The following is an 18044-nucleotide window of genomic DNA, read 5'->3' on the forward strand; positions in this document are numbered from 1 at the left end:
AAATACCTGTTTATTTAAAAATAAATATAAAACCTGAAAAAATACCTTAGTTCAGTCTTGCTAATAAGCTCTCTCATTATAAAAAGGATGGGTAAAAAAGGATGAACCAGTTCCTCTTTATTTTGAGCTTGCTGCTTTAATTCAATGTTGCGTATGAAGCAACAAACGAAAATTCTAAAGTATGTGAAAAGTTCCTGTGCCTACAAAAGCCTTAATAATATAACAATGAGCTGAAGAACAAGTGACTCAGACATGAAAGGATTTTAATTTCTAAGAAATATCTGGATAAAGGAAGACTTTAGGAATACATGCATTCTGCCCTCATACTCAATGATATGTGGTGGCATTTATCTTTTGCACAGTGGATTTCCAGCCTGCTAACCCAAAAAGCACTTCCTCCCTGGGAGAATGAGTTGCAGCAGCACAGGTTGGACAGTGAATGGGCTGGAGACTGGGTGGTAACTTAGGTCTAGGTGAAACAGGAGAATTTGGGTTCAAAATGATATACTAAATATAACACCATGTTTAATGTATTGTTCTGGCTCATGAGGAGAATCTGCATTTTCCACTAACTACAGTTGCCATGTAGTTTTAATGGAGAAAGTTCTCCATTAAGAAAAAAAAAGGTAAACCAACTTTTTAATACCCACAGTTAATTAAGTTATAAACAAAACTGCTGCTCCCCAGCTTCTTTATCATTGCATCTTTCTCAGGCTCGTATCCTAAAGGTTCCTTTTCCAAATGGCATAATTCTGGCAGAGGAGAACGCCAGCGCACTCCCAGATTGCATCCCGGTAAGCCAGGCTCACTGTACACCTAAAACAAATGCGTGGAGCATGAATATTATGATTACCAGAGAATTAAAAGAAATCCGTCTGCATTCAAAGTAAAAATAAAACTGGGAAACTCCAAAATTTCCTGAGGTGCTCTTTTTGATCAATTAGAACTTTGGCTTCATTTCAATTCAGGCATTTCTTTTATAGTACAATGCAAAATATAAACTACATTGTGACTAATATAAAAGTGTTTTTCCCCAGATGGGAATGCCGGAACATTTCCATTGTTTGTTTCTCAAACATATTTTTTAGCAAGTATGACTTTCTGAAGCAGTTTATCTTCAGTGGAACTGTATTCTGTAGTAGAAAGGGGATTGCTGGGGGGTTTTGTAGTAGAAATTATGTACTCCAAACATTTTCAGAGTTAAAAGCTCCACGGTTCTATTTGAACCTTCCCATTTTTGTACAAAATATTAAGTACGCTCCTTACAACAGTTCCCAGTGGAAGCATCCGTTCATGTTAAACCATCTAACCTGGGTCCAGTCTAGGATGAACGGTTAAGCTGTAGGTTTTTCATGTATTTGTGTACTTATGCAAGTTATGAAATGAAATAAGTATTGGTGTTGATGGAATAGAAAGCACGAATGAAATGAAGGTCTATAAAATCATCACCTCTGCAGAGATGCTGAAAAGGCAAACATCAATAGTGTCACAGTAAGAGAACTGATAGAGTGAATCATAGAATCATAGAACGGTTTGGTTTGGAAGGGATCTTAAAGATCATCCAGTTCCAATCCCGCTGCCATGGGCAGGGACACCTCCCACCAGAGCAGGCTGCTCAAGACCCCTTCCAATCTGGTCTTGAACACTTCCAGGGATGGGGCATCCACAACTTCCCTGGGTAACCTATTCCAGTGTTTCGCTGCTCTCATCGTGAAGAATTTCTTCCTAATGTCTAGTCTAAATCTTCCCATCTCCAATCTATAGCCATTCTCGCTTGCCCTATCACTACACACCATTGTAAAAAGTGATTGGATGGAAGGTTTCAAATGAGAGAGGAAATAAAAGGACATTTTCCCACAGAAATAAATAATTGAACTGAACTGACTGTGTAAAGACATGGTGGAACACAAGAGGGTAAGTCAGTTAAAAATGGACTGGGTGAACTAATGGAGGATAGATCCGGTCAATGGCCATCAAACCCTGGTCTAATCGCAGGCTCTGGTCAGGAGGTCCCCAAGCCCCTGGCTGCAGGAGGCTGGGAGGCTCTGCTAGCAGAAGACTGGCTTTTCCTCACACTCTTCCCAAACCCTTTGGTACTGGGCGCTGTTAAGAGGCAGGACACTCAGCATCTTTGCAAAATTCCAGCCAAATCAGATGCCCAGTCCAGCCAAAGAGATGCCAAATTCTCTAAACAACAGTATAGATACTCGCTTCTACTCTATATACAGAAGTCTGGGTGCACACTGAACTATGCACAGCTGGGAATCCAGGTATACATTCAGCTTGAAAAAGCTGGCTGCTAAAGCTAGGAAATTAAAAGGTAAGTATCTCCCAACAGTTTTCTAGGCATCTTCCTCAAAAAGATAATGTGCTAGATACTTCTTCTTAATATGCATTTTTGTTACTAATCTGTTCAACCTAAACTATAAAACGTGCTGTGCAACATGACTGAACGAATATTGCTGTAAGAAATATTTTCTCCTTGTTTGAGTAATTTAAATTTGTAAGCTAATGTAAGTTTTTATATTAAATAATGTACTGTGTGCAATTTTCTTTCTTGTAAAGCACTTTGAAGCTTTCAAAGGGCAGTCTCAGTTAATAAATAATATTGTATTCTTTGCCAGAACTGTAGGGCATTTCCCATAAGTTCTGAATCTTCTCTGCCAGAATTGCAACATGTTGCATGCCAAATCCTGCACACAAATGTTCTACATGTGGCAAATACATAGTGGTAAAGACCAGAGGCATGGCATTCCTGGATTTCTTAGAGAGAGTGGGGGAAAGGAAAGAAGTGGGAGGGAATAATGAAGTAGGAGAGAGAAAAATAACAAGTTTATGCATCAATCTGAAGGAAAAAAAATCAACAAAAACCAACCCCCCCTCCCCCAAAACAATCCCTAACCTACACTTCATTATTTTCAAAGACCAAACTGTTTCCTGCATGCAGCACAACCTCACAGGTACCCAAAAAGGGGTCTTGAGTTTTCCTTCAATTATGGAAATCAGGCCTCCACTTCTGCAATAGTTGTAGCTTCTTCAAACTCAGATGTTTGTATGGGTTGAAACACCTGCAATCCTTTCTTCTCCAAGTAAACACAAACACGTGAGCCTGAAGCATGGTCAGGATTACCGCTATTTAACAGGCTGTGAAAATGAATCCTCTGCTTCAAGCAAAGTAGTGAATGCATTTCATGTGCCCTAGGCTACCGGGAATAAACCAAGACCAATATTTACAAAGAGAGCAGACTCGCCTTTTTGCAGTCTCCCCCACGGACAACTGGGCTCCTATTTCTGTAGCTTGGAAGAGGAGTGAAAAGCAGCAAATACCAGAAATGAAGTCAGTGCCTTTGGTCGGGTATTGCATGGGTTGGAATACTGAAAGATACTAGGACTTTAAAATGTCTTTGGTTATAATTTTCTTGATTTAATCTCTTTATGCATTAATCACAAACAAGTAAGTTCAACATTCCTTGGTAGTCTGAACACCTACAGTCATTCAAAAATTTTACCGTTTCCTGCCCTTTGCTAAATTTTAAGGAAATGGTGACAAAAATTCTTAATCACCCACCACCAACCAACTAGTTTAAAAGGTACTAAAAAACTACCTAGCCCTAATCAGGCCTTCAGCACCAGGATTTGCAACATGTTTAAAAATCAAACTGAAGCTAAAACTGAACTCCACACTCCGCAATACTAAATGAACGTTTCACTACATGGTTTCTCTTAAGGTGGCAAGAAACGACTGTAAAACCTGTGTTGTTGCCAGAATTACATTGCTTAGAGAAAAATATCCTGTGGGTTACCATTTGTTGCCATGATTTACAAAGATAAGGTCTGTAGTCTGTATCAGTTTCATGCTGAGGTTTTAAAGGAAAAGAGCTTTCTGCAGAGTTTGTAGATTTCTGCATAAGCGTCTGTGTGGTTGCAAAGAGGGCCAAGTGATGCTCTCTCACAAGCTTTTCAAGGAAGTTAGCACATTTCTTCAGATTCACCTCCTGCAAGTTAAGGCTTTCCCCTCCATTGCTTCTGTCTATCCAATAAAAAGCTGAGATGCTATCTAAAATCAATAAGCAGAGAGATGGGTGAGTGCAAAACATGTTTTCTAAGGAGTAGAGAGTGAGGAGCAGCTGAGTGCTACTACTGCAGTTCACAAGAAAAAGCCTTCCCAGGCACTGCTTTATCATTTCTTCTGTCCTTTGCGCCAATCTGTTCTCGAGAATGGTAACTAGACGAAGCATATCGAAATGGTAGTCTGTATCGATGAACATGACTTCTACTTCCAGTCCCCCTCCTGATTTTGGAAGAATGCAGCGGGCTACTAGGTGATAAAGCATTTCTGTTTTTCCTGTTCCTTCTGGACCATGGAATTCAACGACATCTCCTGTTCAGAAACAAGGCAGCAAGTTAAGTTGTCAGGTAACAGTATTTATAGCTCAGTTTTTCAGTGTTTATTCACTATCCCACTAATCAGAAAATGCATTTGAGAAAGTTTGACAGCAACAGCAGGAGGGTTGGAACTGGATGATCTTTAAGGTCCCTTCCAACTCAAACCATTCTAAGATTCTATATAATTGTTTTAATACTGGTTGTCATCTACCAAATGAAAACTCAATTGTCAAGAAAGGCCTCTAGAGTGAAGAAAATCAACAAGGAACAAAGGTTAACCCACCCTACCAATAGCATCTATGACACTTATATCAATAAAGGCTGGCACCTGGATTTCATCCATCACTGCAGGTAGATGAAGGCTGAGAAGGAAGCTGCTAGACAAAAGCAGATAAGAAACCATCTATTTATGATCTGTGCGCAAAACTGAGACATAAATAAAAAAGCAGAGGACAAGTAAAAAAAAAAATTGACATATTAGAGGTCCAAATCATGTTGGCACATCTGTTTTTATAGCACAGTGTCCTTCAGCATTTCATGTTTGCTACAGGATCGTTCAGTACCTGAGTGTGTCATGAGATACCAACAGGGATCCGTGAACAATGAAGAGAATGCCATTATATTTATTTAGTGTTTACATTCTTCTGTGGTGCTCACAATATGAAACTGCTGCTTTTCACAAGGGTGATTCGCAGGTTCCGTGAAGTCCAGGAAACGACTCCATGGACTAAAGCAAAGGATCTGTGTTCATGAATGGACTCAGCCTAACTGCCCGAACCATGTGAGTCAATAAAATACATATTATATGAATTTAACATGTTAATTAAAAAAATTTTTACTAGGAATCGAGTTCTTTGCTGGATGTGAATGCAAGGTACTCTGAAGTCTTTTCCAAAGCCTTCTGATATCTTATATCTTGTATCAGAGCAAGACTCTAAAAAAAGTTAATTTATGAGTTGCTCTTTATAGATTTCTAATTTAGGAAATGCGATCACTGATTTATGACATTTTGGATTTTAGGGAGAAGGGAAAAGACATGCAGTAAGGAGAATCACAAAACCATAATTGCAGGAAGGTGAGAGACATCTTCGGCCTTGGCAAGTGCAAATGGCATAACAGCTTTTCATAGAGGGGATGCAACAGTAAAGAATTAATTGCAACTTTACCTAAACATGTTTGCACCTGCCTGAGTTAACAGGGTTTTTCAAGTCATTACTCAACTTGCAGAGGACGTCCTTTTTGCTAAGTACACATAACATTAAGATGCAGCTTGAGATGAGGTGTGGAGTGGAGTGAGGAAGAAACTAAACTCTTACTTCACTCATTGCAGGTAATGAAAGCAATTTACACCTGATGTGACAATTCTATCCATTTCTGTGACACTCAGACTGCCCATCTTTCCATAATGAAATTCCCTGCTGCTCCACAACTTCAATTCCATTTCCCTGAATTTCTGATACTTTGAAATGTATTAAAAAACTTGACTGCCTCCCAAGCCCTCACTTTTATGTTCTGAATGGCTCTCCCCAGTTTTGAGATGAAAGATGACTGTACTTCCTATGACAGAAATCTTCATTTTGTCTGCCTGTTCAGAGGCCACAATGTCCAACTCTGCTACTTGCAGCCAGCAGCTGCTCTGCTGTCACACCGACTGTGCCAGGGACATAACCACACCCTGATGGGATAAGATACCAGCTTGGATGAACTCCTTCTGAACGTGCTGGGTAGGTCATTCCCTCTTATTTCAAGTATACTGAAATATTTTAGAACAATTGCGTAAGGCACCTCTTATTAAGGAACAAAGTGTACCTTCTGTCTGCCACTGGGTTTGCCCTGACTGGCATTTCTGAATTCAGACTGACAACTGAATTGGGACAATCTGCGATACAGATGACTTCGCCTACCTTTACAGCAAAATAGGACTTGTTTAAGAAAAACCAGTAACTCTATATGGCCCCTCAGAAGCAGCAGTGGGAAATTCTGAGTTACTGTTTGGTAGTGATTAAAAGAAAAATTAAATAAATGCTTGACTTCACAAAATCACTTAGGTTGGAAAAGACCTTTACGATCATTGAGTCCAACCGTTAAATGGACATCATCCATTTGAAGACGTTTTATCAGGATGCCTTCGTGTTAACTCCTACAAATGTTTACATTAGGGAGCTGTAACACACAGAATAACATTGGATGAGCTTGTGCTGGCAGAACTAACAAATTTAAGTAAAAATTCTAAGTTGAATGAAAAATCATTCTTAGAGGAGTTTCTGTGGTGGTGGCTTACAAATTTCAACAGCAAGACAGCTACGTACCCTTCAAAGCTTGTTCCATATTGCTGAATAAGATACACACACGGGTTGTAGTTTGGCAAACCCCGAAGTTACTGGGAAAAGAGTAACAGTTTGGACTGCAAAAAACCCTCAAGAATGCGGGGGATTTCTGTGCCTTCGTGATTATCAGAGGCTGCCCACAAAAAGAACGGGTACAAACCAGAAGTCATTTATAGCAACATCTACACATGTAGGGTTTCATTAAATTAGCAACTAGGCTGCTACAGTAAGATAACAAGGGAAATTCAACCTTCTGGATCAGAGTGGACAAACCATGATGCAGCAGAGGAGGAAGTGTGGCCAGTGACGTTTTCAAGAAGCCTTTGACACCCTCACAATAGGTCACGGAAGAAACTTAGTGATCAGTACTACCACCATCCATTACTGTTAAGACACTTAGGAAGGAGAACAAAGAGATCCTGTTACGTGATAGACATGGTCTGAGAGGCAGAGCAGGAGCAGCCACTTTAGCATTGAAGAAAGTTAATAGGAAGTTCTCCTATTAAGAATTGGTGTTGCCCAGTATTAAAAATAGCAGCAAATGAATGTTCCATCAGCTTGGCAAAACACGTAGAAGACAAACTATTTGGGTTAGTAAAGCCTTAAGACTGTGACGATTTAACATATCAAGATGGATGAGCAGAATGATTTCATATGAAATTCAGCACCATCAGATTCAAGATTGTTTTAAGGAGTAATTCAAGACATTGCTTAGCTCACTATAGCTTGAACTGTCCCAGTACAGGCAGACTAAAGGAATACAGTAGCTCTGCAATAGCATACATGATAAGTGAAATGATGTTGCAGAAATGTAAATATTTCTGTAACACTAATATATTTTTAACTGAAGCATTGTGCTCAGTCCTGGCCATCAATGCTATGCAATGTTATCTTTCAAATGAAAAGTGCCTTAAGTTGTGTCTGTTATCATTACACTGGCAGATGTTGGTTAAACTCTTTTCTGACACTGCAGTTATAAACAGGCTACTGGAATACTCTACAATAGCTCTGCAGGTTTCACATCATTGGATACCTTGAAGTTACTGGACTAGTAATTTACAAGACTGTGGAGAAGCTGTCATTAACATTTGTACCATTTAAGTGAAGTAGAAAAGCCTAATATTTATTCCAAGTTAATGTTGGGTGTCATACAACTGTGGAATATCAGAGCTCTACACTGACACCCACACCTTCATATCGGTGGCACGGGAGGAATGACTGGCAATAGTGGAAGATTATTTAAAGCTTGTGCCACTTCTCCTCCATTGCAGAAGAGCTTAAATGGTATGTAATTAATATGCTTATGTGTTCTTAAATACACAAGTCCATCATAATTAGAAGCAGTGACTTAATCACAGCAGTGCCCATATTAGCTGTTGCTATTTTATAGTACTCTGACATACATGTTACGAACATTTAACTATGATGTAATCATTGGACAATTTATTGAAACTTCACATTTCAGTTTGTGTGTTTTAAATATCATCAGGAAAATTAATAATGTAGATCTTTGCATTGCTTTAATTGTACAATTTTAGATTAAGAGCTGTTCAGCGTGGACTTCATGGCCAGTGTACTACAGTATTCCACAGTGACCTATTAAAAGTTAAGCTCAAGACGAATGGAGGGATAGGTCTTCAAGAGGGATTTAAGATAGAACAAAGAGAACACACATCAAAATAACACATGGATTTACATAAATAGATTCATTGTGTTACTAAAAGAGGAAGTAAAAATATAATGAAAGGTGAAGTCTATTTATGTACATAAAGCTAAAACTCTGTGCTAGGATGTTATACAACTTCATTAATGTCAGCCAAAAAGGATGACCAATATGGTTAATAAATGATACCATTTCTTAAAAGCAGAAGAAAACCAGAAGTAGTTCAGAAAGTCAATGCCCATGTCAGCAGAGTGAAACCAGTGATGAATTTAGAAGGTTTTCAGCCACCTCAGAACTGAGGTTCTGGAACAGTCTTTGGAGAGACACAATCTACATAGCTTTAAGATCAAAGCTGATAATTTGATGAATGGAATAAGTAATGGAATAAGCCTATGACAACAAAGGTAATTATTGACCCCTAGGAAAGCTTCTTATAGTCTATTCTACCAGAATGTGGCCAGTTTAGTCTCAAACATTTGTTTCATGTGTGTGAAGTTCATTGAAAATATAGGCTGAAAAAACAGCACTTTTTTCTTACTGCATTTTCTCAGAAAAGAAGCCTGCCTGCCACCTTTTAGAAAAACTGTTCAGGCTCTAGAAGCCTTGCAAAGCTTACACCAATTTCACCACTGCTTCTTAACTCTTTTTGTGGGTAACAAAGCAGGTCAAAATCGAGACTATTTAAATAATCTTCTCTGCTCCATTTGCACTGGCTGATCAGTGCATCTCTGCCCTTTATCTTTCTTATATTGTATTTGAAATTTTCAGGGGAAGGAATCACATATTGCTAAACCCCTAACGTATTCCCTAGTGTAAAATAATACATGAATGGTCTTGCGGTGACTGTGTTTGCAGACGAAGCGTTATCATCCAGTTATCTTGATTCTTTTTATTGCCTTTTCTGCTATTTCTTCTGAACCTTCTATAATTTGTGGGAATCCAAACTGCAGACAAGTATGCCAATAACACTGCAGCCATGTACTTTTCATGTGAAATCCATTCATGCATACATACATTCAATAAGTCTGGTACCTGACAGCCCAATCCTTACAGTTTGCCATTCATACCTCTTTTCTACTCTGTATTTCTAGTTTTGTGTAATCAGAGTTCTCTCTTCCATTGCAAAATCCATGAAATTTCACACAATCTGGAGGAAGTCCAACTTCCTAAATAATCAAGAAATTACTAAGTGTGCTAATTTCTGTTTAGCTCAGTATTTCTTTCATTAAACATCCAATCTGGCTCTTCGAAGTTATTGCTAGAAGAATCTACCTTAAACTTGTTGTACTGGCCTCACTGGGAGGTAGTCTGACTTCTCCAGTTCGAAATTCTCATTTATTCACTGGAGGTCTATAAAAGCCATTTTGATCCTAATATCATCCATGAACTCATTCAGCTGATCAGTACCTGTGTTCATGATGGAATTGTTCCAAAGTCCATTTAAGTACAATCAGGATTTTTCAGGCCAAGACTGAATTGCTTGATGGCTTTGCTGGAAAATATCGTTTGCTCATGTCCCTTTTCTGAACTGATCCAGACCACTCCATGTCACTGAAGTCTTTGCTATTTATTGAACCTGGAGCTCTTTGTAAATTTCTGCAGTTATGACTTTGTGGTGATGTTTTAGACCACTGATAAAAAAAAAAAAGGTTAAATGACAGAATCTAGAACAAATTACTCTAAAACTACTAGAAGCAGAGCAACGTGCTTAGTATTTCCTGACCTGCACCTTGTTTTGATACCCAGAAAGTAGATACTTTAAAGTCCATTTCATAATGTTCAGAATGGTAACTTTGCATTCTTTTATTTTACCTAGTTTGCATAAAACTCTATCAACAATTAAAATTCTGAATCTGGGGCAAAAAGATCTTCTTGTATGTTTATCTCTGTCATATTTCTCTGACAATACATCAACATTTTTCCATAAATAGGATAAAGATATACTTTTACCATGAACAGGAGATCCCTCCTCAGCAAACAGATAAGGTTCAAGATTCTTCAGAGAACTTCTGCCCTCAAGCCGTGCAAGTAGCTTTTAAAGAAAAGACAAGAGAGACAAGTTGTTCACTCAAAATAATGGACCTTGGGAATCAGATTTAAAGGATTCAGAGAACTGGGAGTTTTCCATGAGAGCCCTGTCAAAAGATTAGTTTGATTGTAAAAATATTTTGATAAATACATATCGAAACCTAACACCTGGACTGCAGCAAGTGAAGGTGCCATCCCTACAAACAATTAGCACAGAGACCCAAAGGCAGTAAGGAGTGGGTATACATTTGCAAAATAGAGCTTAAAACAAAGAAAAAGGAAAAGCTACGCGGGCAGAGTAGCAAGAGGGATGCCTCCGGAATACAGCACGGCTGCTGTTCGATGAAACAAAGGGAAAGATCATTTTTAACAGCCATTTCCTCCACAAGAGAAGTGTGAAAGGTGAAGCATTACCCATCATTAGTCTCCTCAGTCAGCCCCTTTGAGCATTTATAAGTAAAAACATGCACATTTCATCTAAGCAGTCATACAGGGATCTTCTGGACTACTGTTCCTTTATATCATAGTTACTTGTTCAAACACAGTATGGATTAAGAACAATCAAAAGCAATTAGGCACCAGTGGCTCTGCAAGAACCCTGCATTTGTAAAGCAAGCTCCTCCAAAGCCCCTTGCAAAGCAACTCGATTGTAAAACAAATTAGTCCAAAGTTCACAGATAATTTCTTAAATTGACAGGTATTTGCATAGCAAGTAGACAAGTATTCACATAACTTGTGTTATTCGTAGTTCTGGCAAACTTCTGTAAACCAGGAATGAATATTTCACCTAGTGCTGGAGGAGCTGTTATTCCCTACGTGTATTAACATGGGAAAGGACAGTACCAAGATGCTCAGAGCACTGCCAGAGCAAGCACCCCGGTGCCAAATACTCCATTCTCCAAGACAACCGGCTGTCATTTAAAGATTTAAACAAAACAAATCCCTTTCAGTTTTATCCCATCTTCCTTAAACCCAGTCACCCAATGAGCAGACAGCATACACCTTTAAACACACACTGCCTTACCTTTCTTTCCTCCCTGCCACATTGGTAGGCTACACCTGCTCTGATCTTAGAAGTTCAGAGTCCTGAACTTGCTCTGTCTTAAAAGCGGTTTAAACATTTCTCTCTGCGTGTTTGCCTTTAAGAGTAGAATAAAACTCCATTAAAGGCCCTGAATTTACTTCAAGCGGTCACAATGGGAATCTCAGCGTGACATTTTCATTGACATTTCGACATTCCCTTCCATTAACAAAATGTCAATGTGTTTGCCTCTGTTTGCCTCTTCACACGTCTGCTGAAGGGCCATAAAAACACCTTGAATCTGCCTTGCTCTGGATCTGCAGATCCTCCTGCTATGTTTCACGTATTTGTGCAGCGCAGAAAACACTCATGCAAGGAACTACTGAATATTTTGCAAACAAATAGGGTTCTGTGAGCTGGACAAAGCAAAAATCCAGATGGACATATGGACACAAGCCCACAGGAATGTATCTTGGAGCATGTAAATGTGGAGCTTACAACTACCAGGAGGGACGCTGCGGATCCTACAGCATCCCTCGTGCAAGTGGCTGCTTGTGCCTGGCCTTGGGCCCCAGCAAGGCGAAGCTGCACTCACCGTGGAGAAAGTCTAGGAATCTCTTGCCCTGTCATCCGCCTGCGGAAGTCGGGAGAAACAGGAAAACCACTGCCTGCTGCTGCTTTCTGATGCTCTTAATTTCTTAGCAAAGGAAGCACCGCTCTGGCACCCGCTGATCACAGGGGTGTGATAATGGGCACTGCTGGGGCAGGGCATCATTACTGCTGGTCTAAACACATTTCTGCAGCCTTCTGTTCCCAAATTTATTCCTACATTAATAAATACATCCTCTGCAGTTTATTATTGCTGGAAAGGATGAGCTCCCGTCTCTTCTTAGACTATCACCTCTTTAAGCTTACTGCTAGAGCTTTGGAAACACACAGTAGATTGATCGCTATCATTTAAGTATGAATCTGCAGTTATTTAAATCAGAAGTTTAATATTAATTTTAAATAACTACAGGTGCTCACTCTGAGCACTGCTCATGTAGGTAATTTATGGTAATTCGCCGATGATAGTGCACCTGTGTTTTTACCAAACTTGTATTTACTTCCGAGCTCTGAAGCAGAATCTCCAAAGGCACTTGCCTCATTAGTGTCATGCTGGGAGCAACAGGGGTCCTGGCAGAAACAGCTCAGTTTTCCTTCAAAGCTAACAAAGGTCTGTCCACACTTCAGCAGTGACAGAAGCAAAGCTGAGATGATTCACTAGACAGGCATCCCTCACCTCTGCCAAAGAACACGGCAGGGACAACGTGGATTTTTCCAAATCAGCAAAAGCCACCTTGGCTCTTTTCCAGGGGAGGCATTTCCATTTTGCCTTCTCACGTCTGTAAAATGAGGAAGTGAGGGGAATCTACAGGCAATTAAAGTGTGATATGGATAGTGGACATCTGGCATCCCACGCTTTGCCATGGACAGCGTACAGAGCACTGCTGAGGAAAGCCTTTCAGTGGGAAGTGCTTGGAAAAAAAAAACTAGAACAACTTCGAATCACATATTAAGAGACTTCAGATTCTACAATTTAACTATAGATGTTCGTTTCTTCTTTCACAATGCTTTTTTTGTACAAAATACTGTCTTTTAGCAACCTGTTTGTGGTGGGCCTTTGCTCTCAGGTGTTCTTCAAAAGTGCGCTTATGCTAGCAAGAAACAGCACTTATGTGCAGTTACGTTTAAAAAACAAGCTATGCAGCAAGAGTTAGGGAATAGCTGAGTTAAGTTTCATTAATGACAAGGCTGATAGGACTCAAATATTTCAACTGTCTTTTGTAATTTACCAATTTCATCTTTTTAATAAAGAAATATGCATATGGACAGCCCTATTGACTAGTATACTATATGCTTACACTATATTGGATTCAACAAAGCTATGCATAAATGTAAGCATACACGTAGCTCTTGTCAGGAATGAGGTATTACTTCATTAAAATGTTAAAGAAATTCAAATTAAATACTCCAGCTCTGTTAGAGGCTGCAAGCTAACCTACAGGCTATTTACACATACAAACCTATCTCGAGTATGAGACAAAATTGAATTTTCAACCACTACAACCACTCTGACTGAGCTTTTGTAAACTTTGGGCACGAAGACATAGACAAGCAATTTATCATTTATTTCACTGTGATACACCAAAGGTGTTTTGCAAGGAGTTCTAATTTGTTGTATTAATTATATTCAATAATAAGAGTACAAGGCTGCCGTCTCAGTATAACTCTTGCTTAAACATGATCTCACACATAAGGAGATTTGAGAAAGTAATGTTTGAAATTAGTTATTTTCTGTTCCAAGCGTTTTTACCTGGTATTTTTCTGGACAACATGCTCAACCATTAACCTGCCTTATCCCACTGGTTATCAATCCCACCCTCGTTCGGGTGTGGTAATCTATTCCATCACATGTGCCATGTGTATTCCTTGCTGGCACAGCTAAGATGGGCTAATAAATGCATTTACCTGCAAGGACACAGAGCACAACTCCTGGCCTTAACCTGAGTGCAGTTGCTGACAGCAGAGAGCTTTAGAAGTGTCAAAAGGGCTAAAGAACTCAAGTCCTACTGAGAAAACATGGAGCTGTAACAACAAATAAGTATTACCATGTTTCTATGCTTTTATGTTCACTGCTCAGGATATAACACACAAAATACCACTGCTGTGTAAAAAAATGTCTGGATGGCCGGGCCCAAAGGGTGGTGGCAAATGGAGTTGAATCCAGCTGGAGGCTGATCACAAGTGGTGTCCCCCACGGCTCAGTGTTAAGTCCAGTTCTGTTCAATGTCTTTATCAATGACCTGGATGAAGGGATTGAATGTACCCTTAGTAAGTCCCCAGACGACACTAAGCTGGACAGAAGTGTTGATCTGCTGGAGGGCAGGGAGGCTCTCCCAAGGGATCTGAACAGGCTGGACCGCTGGGCTGAGACCAATGGCATGAGGTTCAACAAGGCCAAACATCGGGTCCTGCGCTTGGGGCACAACAACCCTGTGCAGTGCTACAGGCTTGGGAAAGAGTGGCTAGAAAGCCGCCCAGAGGAGAAGGACATGGGGTTTCTGGCCAACAGCTGGTTGAATATGAGCCAGCAGTGTGCCCAGGTGGCCAAGAAGAACAACGGCATCTTGGCCTCTATAAGAAACAGTGTGGCCAGCAAGAGCAGGGAAGTGATTCTGCCCCTGTATTCAGCACTGTTGAGGCCGCACCTCGAATACTGTGCTCAGTTTTGGATCCCCCTCACCATAAGAAGGACATTGAGGGGCTGGAGCATGTCCAGAGAAGAGCAACAAAGCTGGTGAAGGAGCTGGAGAACAAGTGTTATCTGAAAGAACTACGGTTGCTTAGCCTGTAAAAGAGGAGACTGAGAGGAGACCTTATCGCTCTCTACGACTATCTGAAAGGAGGTTGCAGAGAGGTGGATGTTGGTCCCTTCTCCCAAATAAGAAGTGATATGACAAAAGGAAATGGCCTCAAGTTGCACCAGGGGAGATTTAGATTGGATATGAGGAAAAAGTCTCTTCACTGAAACAGTGAAGCACTGAAACAGGCTGCCCAGGGAAGTTGTGGAGTCACTTTCCCTGGAGGTATTTACCGGACAGGTGGACAAGGTGCTCAGAGATATAAGCTTTGTAGTGAACAGGTTGGACTCGATGATCCTTGTACATCCTGATCTAGTGGGAGGTGTCCCTGGCCATCACAGAGGGGCTGGAACTAGATGATCTTTAAGGTCCTTTCCCACTCAAACTACTCTATGATTCTATGATCTCATAGAATCAAAACCATCAGGTTGGAAAAGACCTCCAGGATCACTAAGTCCAACCGTTCCTATCTGCTGCTAAACCATGTCTCGGAGCACCTTGTCTACTCATCTTTTAAATACCTCCAGGGATGGTGACTCAACCACTTCCTTGGGCAGCCTCTGCCAGTGCCCGATGGATGATCCTTCCTGTGCAATTTGTTTTCCTGATATCCAGTCTGAACCTACCCTGGCAGAGCTTTGGGCCATCCCCCCTTGTCCTGTCCCCTGACACTCGGGAGAAGAGGCCAGCTCCCTCCTCTCTACAACCTCCTTTCTCCCCTCAGCTTTCTCTTCTCAAGGCTAAATAACCCCAGTTCTTTCAGTTGCTCCTTGTAAGACTTGTTTTCCAGCCCCCTCACCAGCTTTGTTGCTCTTCTCTGGACTCGCTCCAGAGCCTCAACATCTTTCTTGTAACGAGGGGCCCAGAACTGAACACAGGATTCACGGAGCGGTCTCACCAGTGCCGAGTACAGGGGGAGAATAACCTCCCTGGACCTGCTGGTCACGCGTCTCAGCCCATTGGTCCAGTCTGTTCAGATCCCTTTGGAGCCTCCCTGCCCTCCAGCAGATCGACACTTCCACCCAGCTTAGTGTCATCCGCAAACTTGCTAAGTGTGCACTCGATGCCTTCATCCAGGTCATTGATGGAAGATCTTGAACAGGGCTGGACCCAGCACTGAGCCCTGGGGAACCCCACTTGTCACTGGTCTCCAGCTGGAGTTAACTCCATTTACCACCACTCTCTGGGCCCGGACAACTCTCAAAGGTGTTTTCCGACCGAAACGATTCTCTGAACGGTGCAAGAACGAATCAGAATCCCTCCCTCAGCGGCTTTAGCCCTCTCTGAGCGCCCCCAGCGCGGGGATGGAGGTGGGGGGGGGCAGCGCCTCACCTGAGTGCCCGACTCCGCCCTCCGCGCCGCGTCACCCATGGCCGGCAGGAGGCGCTGCGCATGCGCTGCCACGAGGGGCTGCCCCGCCCGGGCGCTGTGCGCATGCGCGGTTCGGCCTCCCCGGGGGAAGGGAGAGTGGGGCCCACCCCCACTCAACGTGCTGGTGGATCGTGGGTTCGATTCCCGCCTCAGGCACATAGAATGGTTTGGGGTGGAAGGGAGCTTAAAGATCATCCCATCCAAGTCCTCCCCCGACCCTGCCAAACTGCTACCAGAAATGCTGATAGCACTTGTCTTTAAAGATGTCTTACAGCCTGTTTTATAAGTAGCTTAAGCCTTTGAAAACCAAACTGCTTTTGCATTGCTCCAGAAAGAATTACGTCTTCTTTCTGCCACACCAAATATCCTCAGAGAAATGTAAAAATGGTCAGTAACCTACACATGGGGACCACCCCAGTCTCATGACATCTCCAGTTCTGTTCCAGTTCCACAGCAGGGAACTGTCTCTACTTAATCATAGAATCATAGAATAGTTTGGGTTGGAAGGAACCTTAAAGATCATCCAGTTCCAAACCCCCTGCCATAGGCAGGGACACCTCCCACCAGACCAGGCTGCTCAGAGCCCCATCCAGCCTGGCTCTGAGACCCTCCAGGGATGGGGCAGCCACACCTTCCCTGGGCAACCTGTTCCAGTGCCTCACCACTCTCATGGTGAAGAAATTCTTCCTTGTGTCAAGCCTAAATCTGCCCCTCTCCAGTTTATACCCATTTCCCCTCATTCTATCACTACAAGCCTTAATATGAAGCTGTGGTTTGTACAGTATTTTATACATTGTCTTTTAATTATATTACAATAGTAAAAGGGCTTTATCTTTCAGTCACTGAACTGGAAAGAATCTAAGCCAACATCCTCTAACAGATATTTGTTTATATCTGTTGACAAACACCTCCAGTTTTGACAGAGCTACATCCTTCTCAGTAAATTTACTCAGTATTTCATTAGCAAGTTTTTTGTGATGTCACTCTTAAATCCTCCTTATTGCAACCAAAATTCATCATTTCTCATCTTATTCTCTGAGGATTTGGAAAACATATTACTCTTGCCAGCAGTCCTCTGTATCTGAAGACCAGCACTACTCGTCTTTAGTCCTTTCATATTTAGGCTGAGAAACCATGTTGTTCTCAGTCTTTCCAGATCATATTTCCAATTAATTTACAGGATTCAGCTCAAAATGAATGAACCTATATGTAAGTGATTATGTATACCTCTATACAGGAAAACCATGTGTCTAAGATCCCAGCATAGTTGATAGTCAATAAACAGTTTAGATAATTATTCCCTTCTGTCTGAAGCAAGTATCTCCACTCCTACATCATCATAGAATCATTTCAGTTGGAAGGGACCTTAAAGATCATCAAATTCCAAACCCCCCTGCCATGGGAAGTGACACCTCCCACTAGACCAAGCTGCTCAAGTCCCCACCCAGCCTTGCCTTGGGATTCTTGAGAGACTGGTCACTATAGGGAGGCAGGTGTTTATTTATTTGTTTATTTGTAAAGAGCCTGTCTTTTTATAGGCTTGTGGTTTGGTAGGTTGTTTTTTTTCTCGCTCCTGATGAAATAGGGGCAGGTGGCTGGGTAGACGTGACTCAAGGGAAGCTCGTCTGTGCAGTTGTGATTAAAGTCTTGACGCCTGTGAAATTGCTCTTTGCAAAGGCCAGCTGTCAATTATGGCTCAGATTAAAAGGGGAACATCTTACATACAAGGTCCCACACAAAAAAAAAAAAAAAAAAAAAGAGCCCGTGCCTGTGTTAGTGGTGGTATTAGTGGAGACACAGGAGCTGAGGGGGAATCATAGAGTCAGAATTGTTTGGTTGGAAAG

At 41.4% G+C, this 18044-nt stretch overlaps 1 protein-coding gene and 1 long non-coding RNA gene across 2 annotated transcripts; one reads left to right on the forward strand and one right to left on the reverse strand.

Annotated features, from left to right (window-relative positions):
• Positions 1-1679: 1679 nt before the first annotated feature.
• Positions 1680-16225, reverse strand: XRCC2 (X-ray repair cross complementing 2). The gene is made up of 3 exons (XM_069859289.1): positions 16162-16225; positions 10327-10408; positions 1680-4381 (listed from the first exon to the last, which is right to left on the reverse strand). The coding sequence occupies exons 1-3, from the start codon at positions 16198-16200 to the stop codon at positions 3666-3668; spliced, it is 837 nt and encodes a 278-aa protein (XP_069715390.1). The 5' UTR covers positions 16201-16225; the 3' UTR covers positions 1680-3665.
• LOC138721827 (uncharacterized) lies at positions 5226-11903 on the forward strand. Its single transcript, XR_011337621.1, has 3 exons — positions 5226-5461; positions 5980-6110; positions 10336-11903. It is a non-coding gene; the product is annotated as an uncharacterized lncRNA (long non-coding RNA).
• Positions 16226-18044: the final 1819 nt, after the last annotated feature.

The sequence above is a fragment of the Phaenicophaeus curvirostris genome, chromosome 6, assembly GCF_032191515.1.
Source record: "Phaenicophaeus curvirostris isolate KB17595 chromosome 6, BPBGC_Pcur_1.0, whole genome shotgun sequence".
Taxonomy (NCBI): Eukaryota; Metazoa; Chordata; class Aves; order Cuculiformes; family Cuculidae; genus Phaenicophaeus; species Phaenicophaeus curvirostris.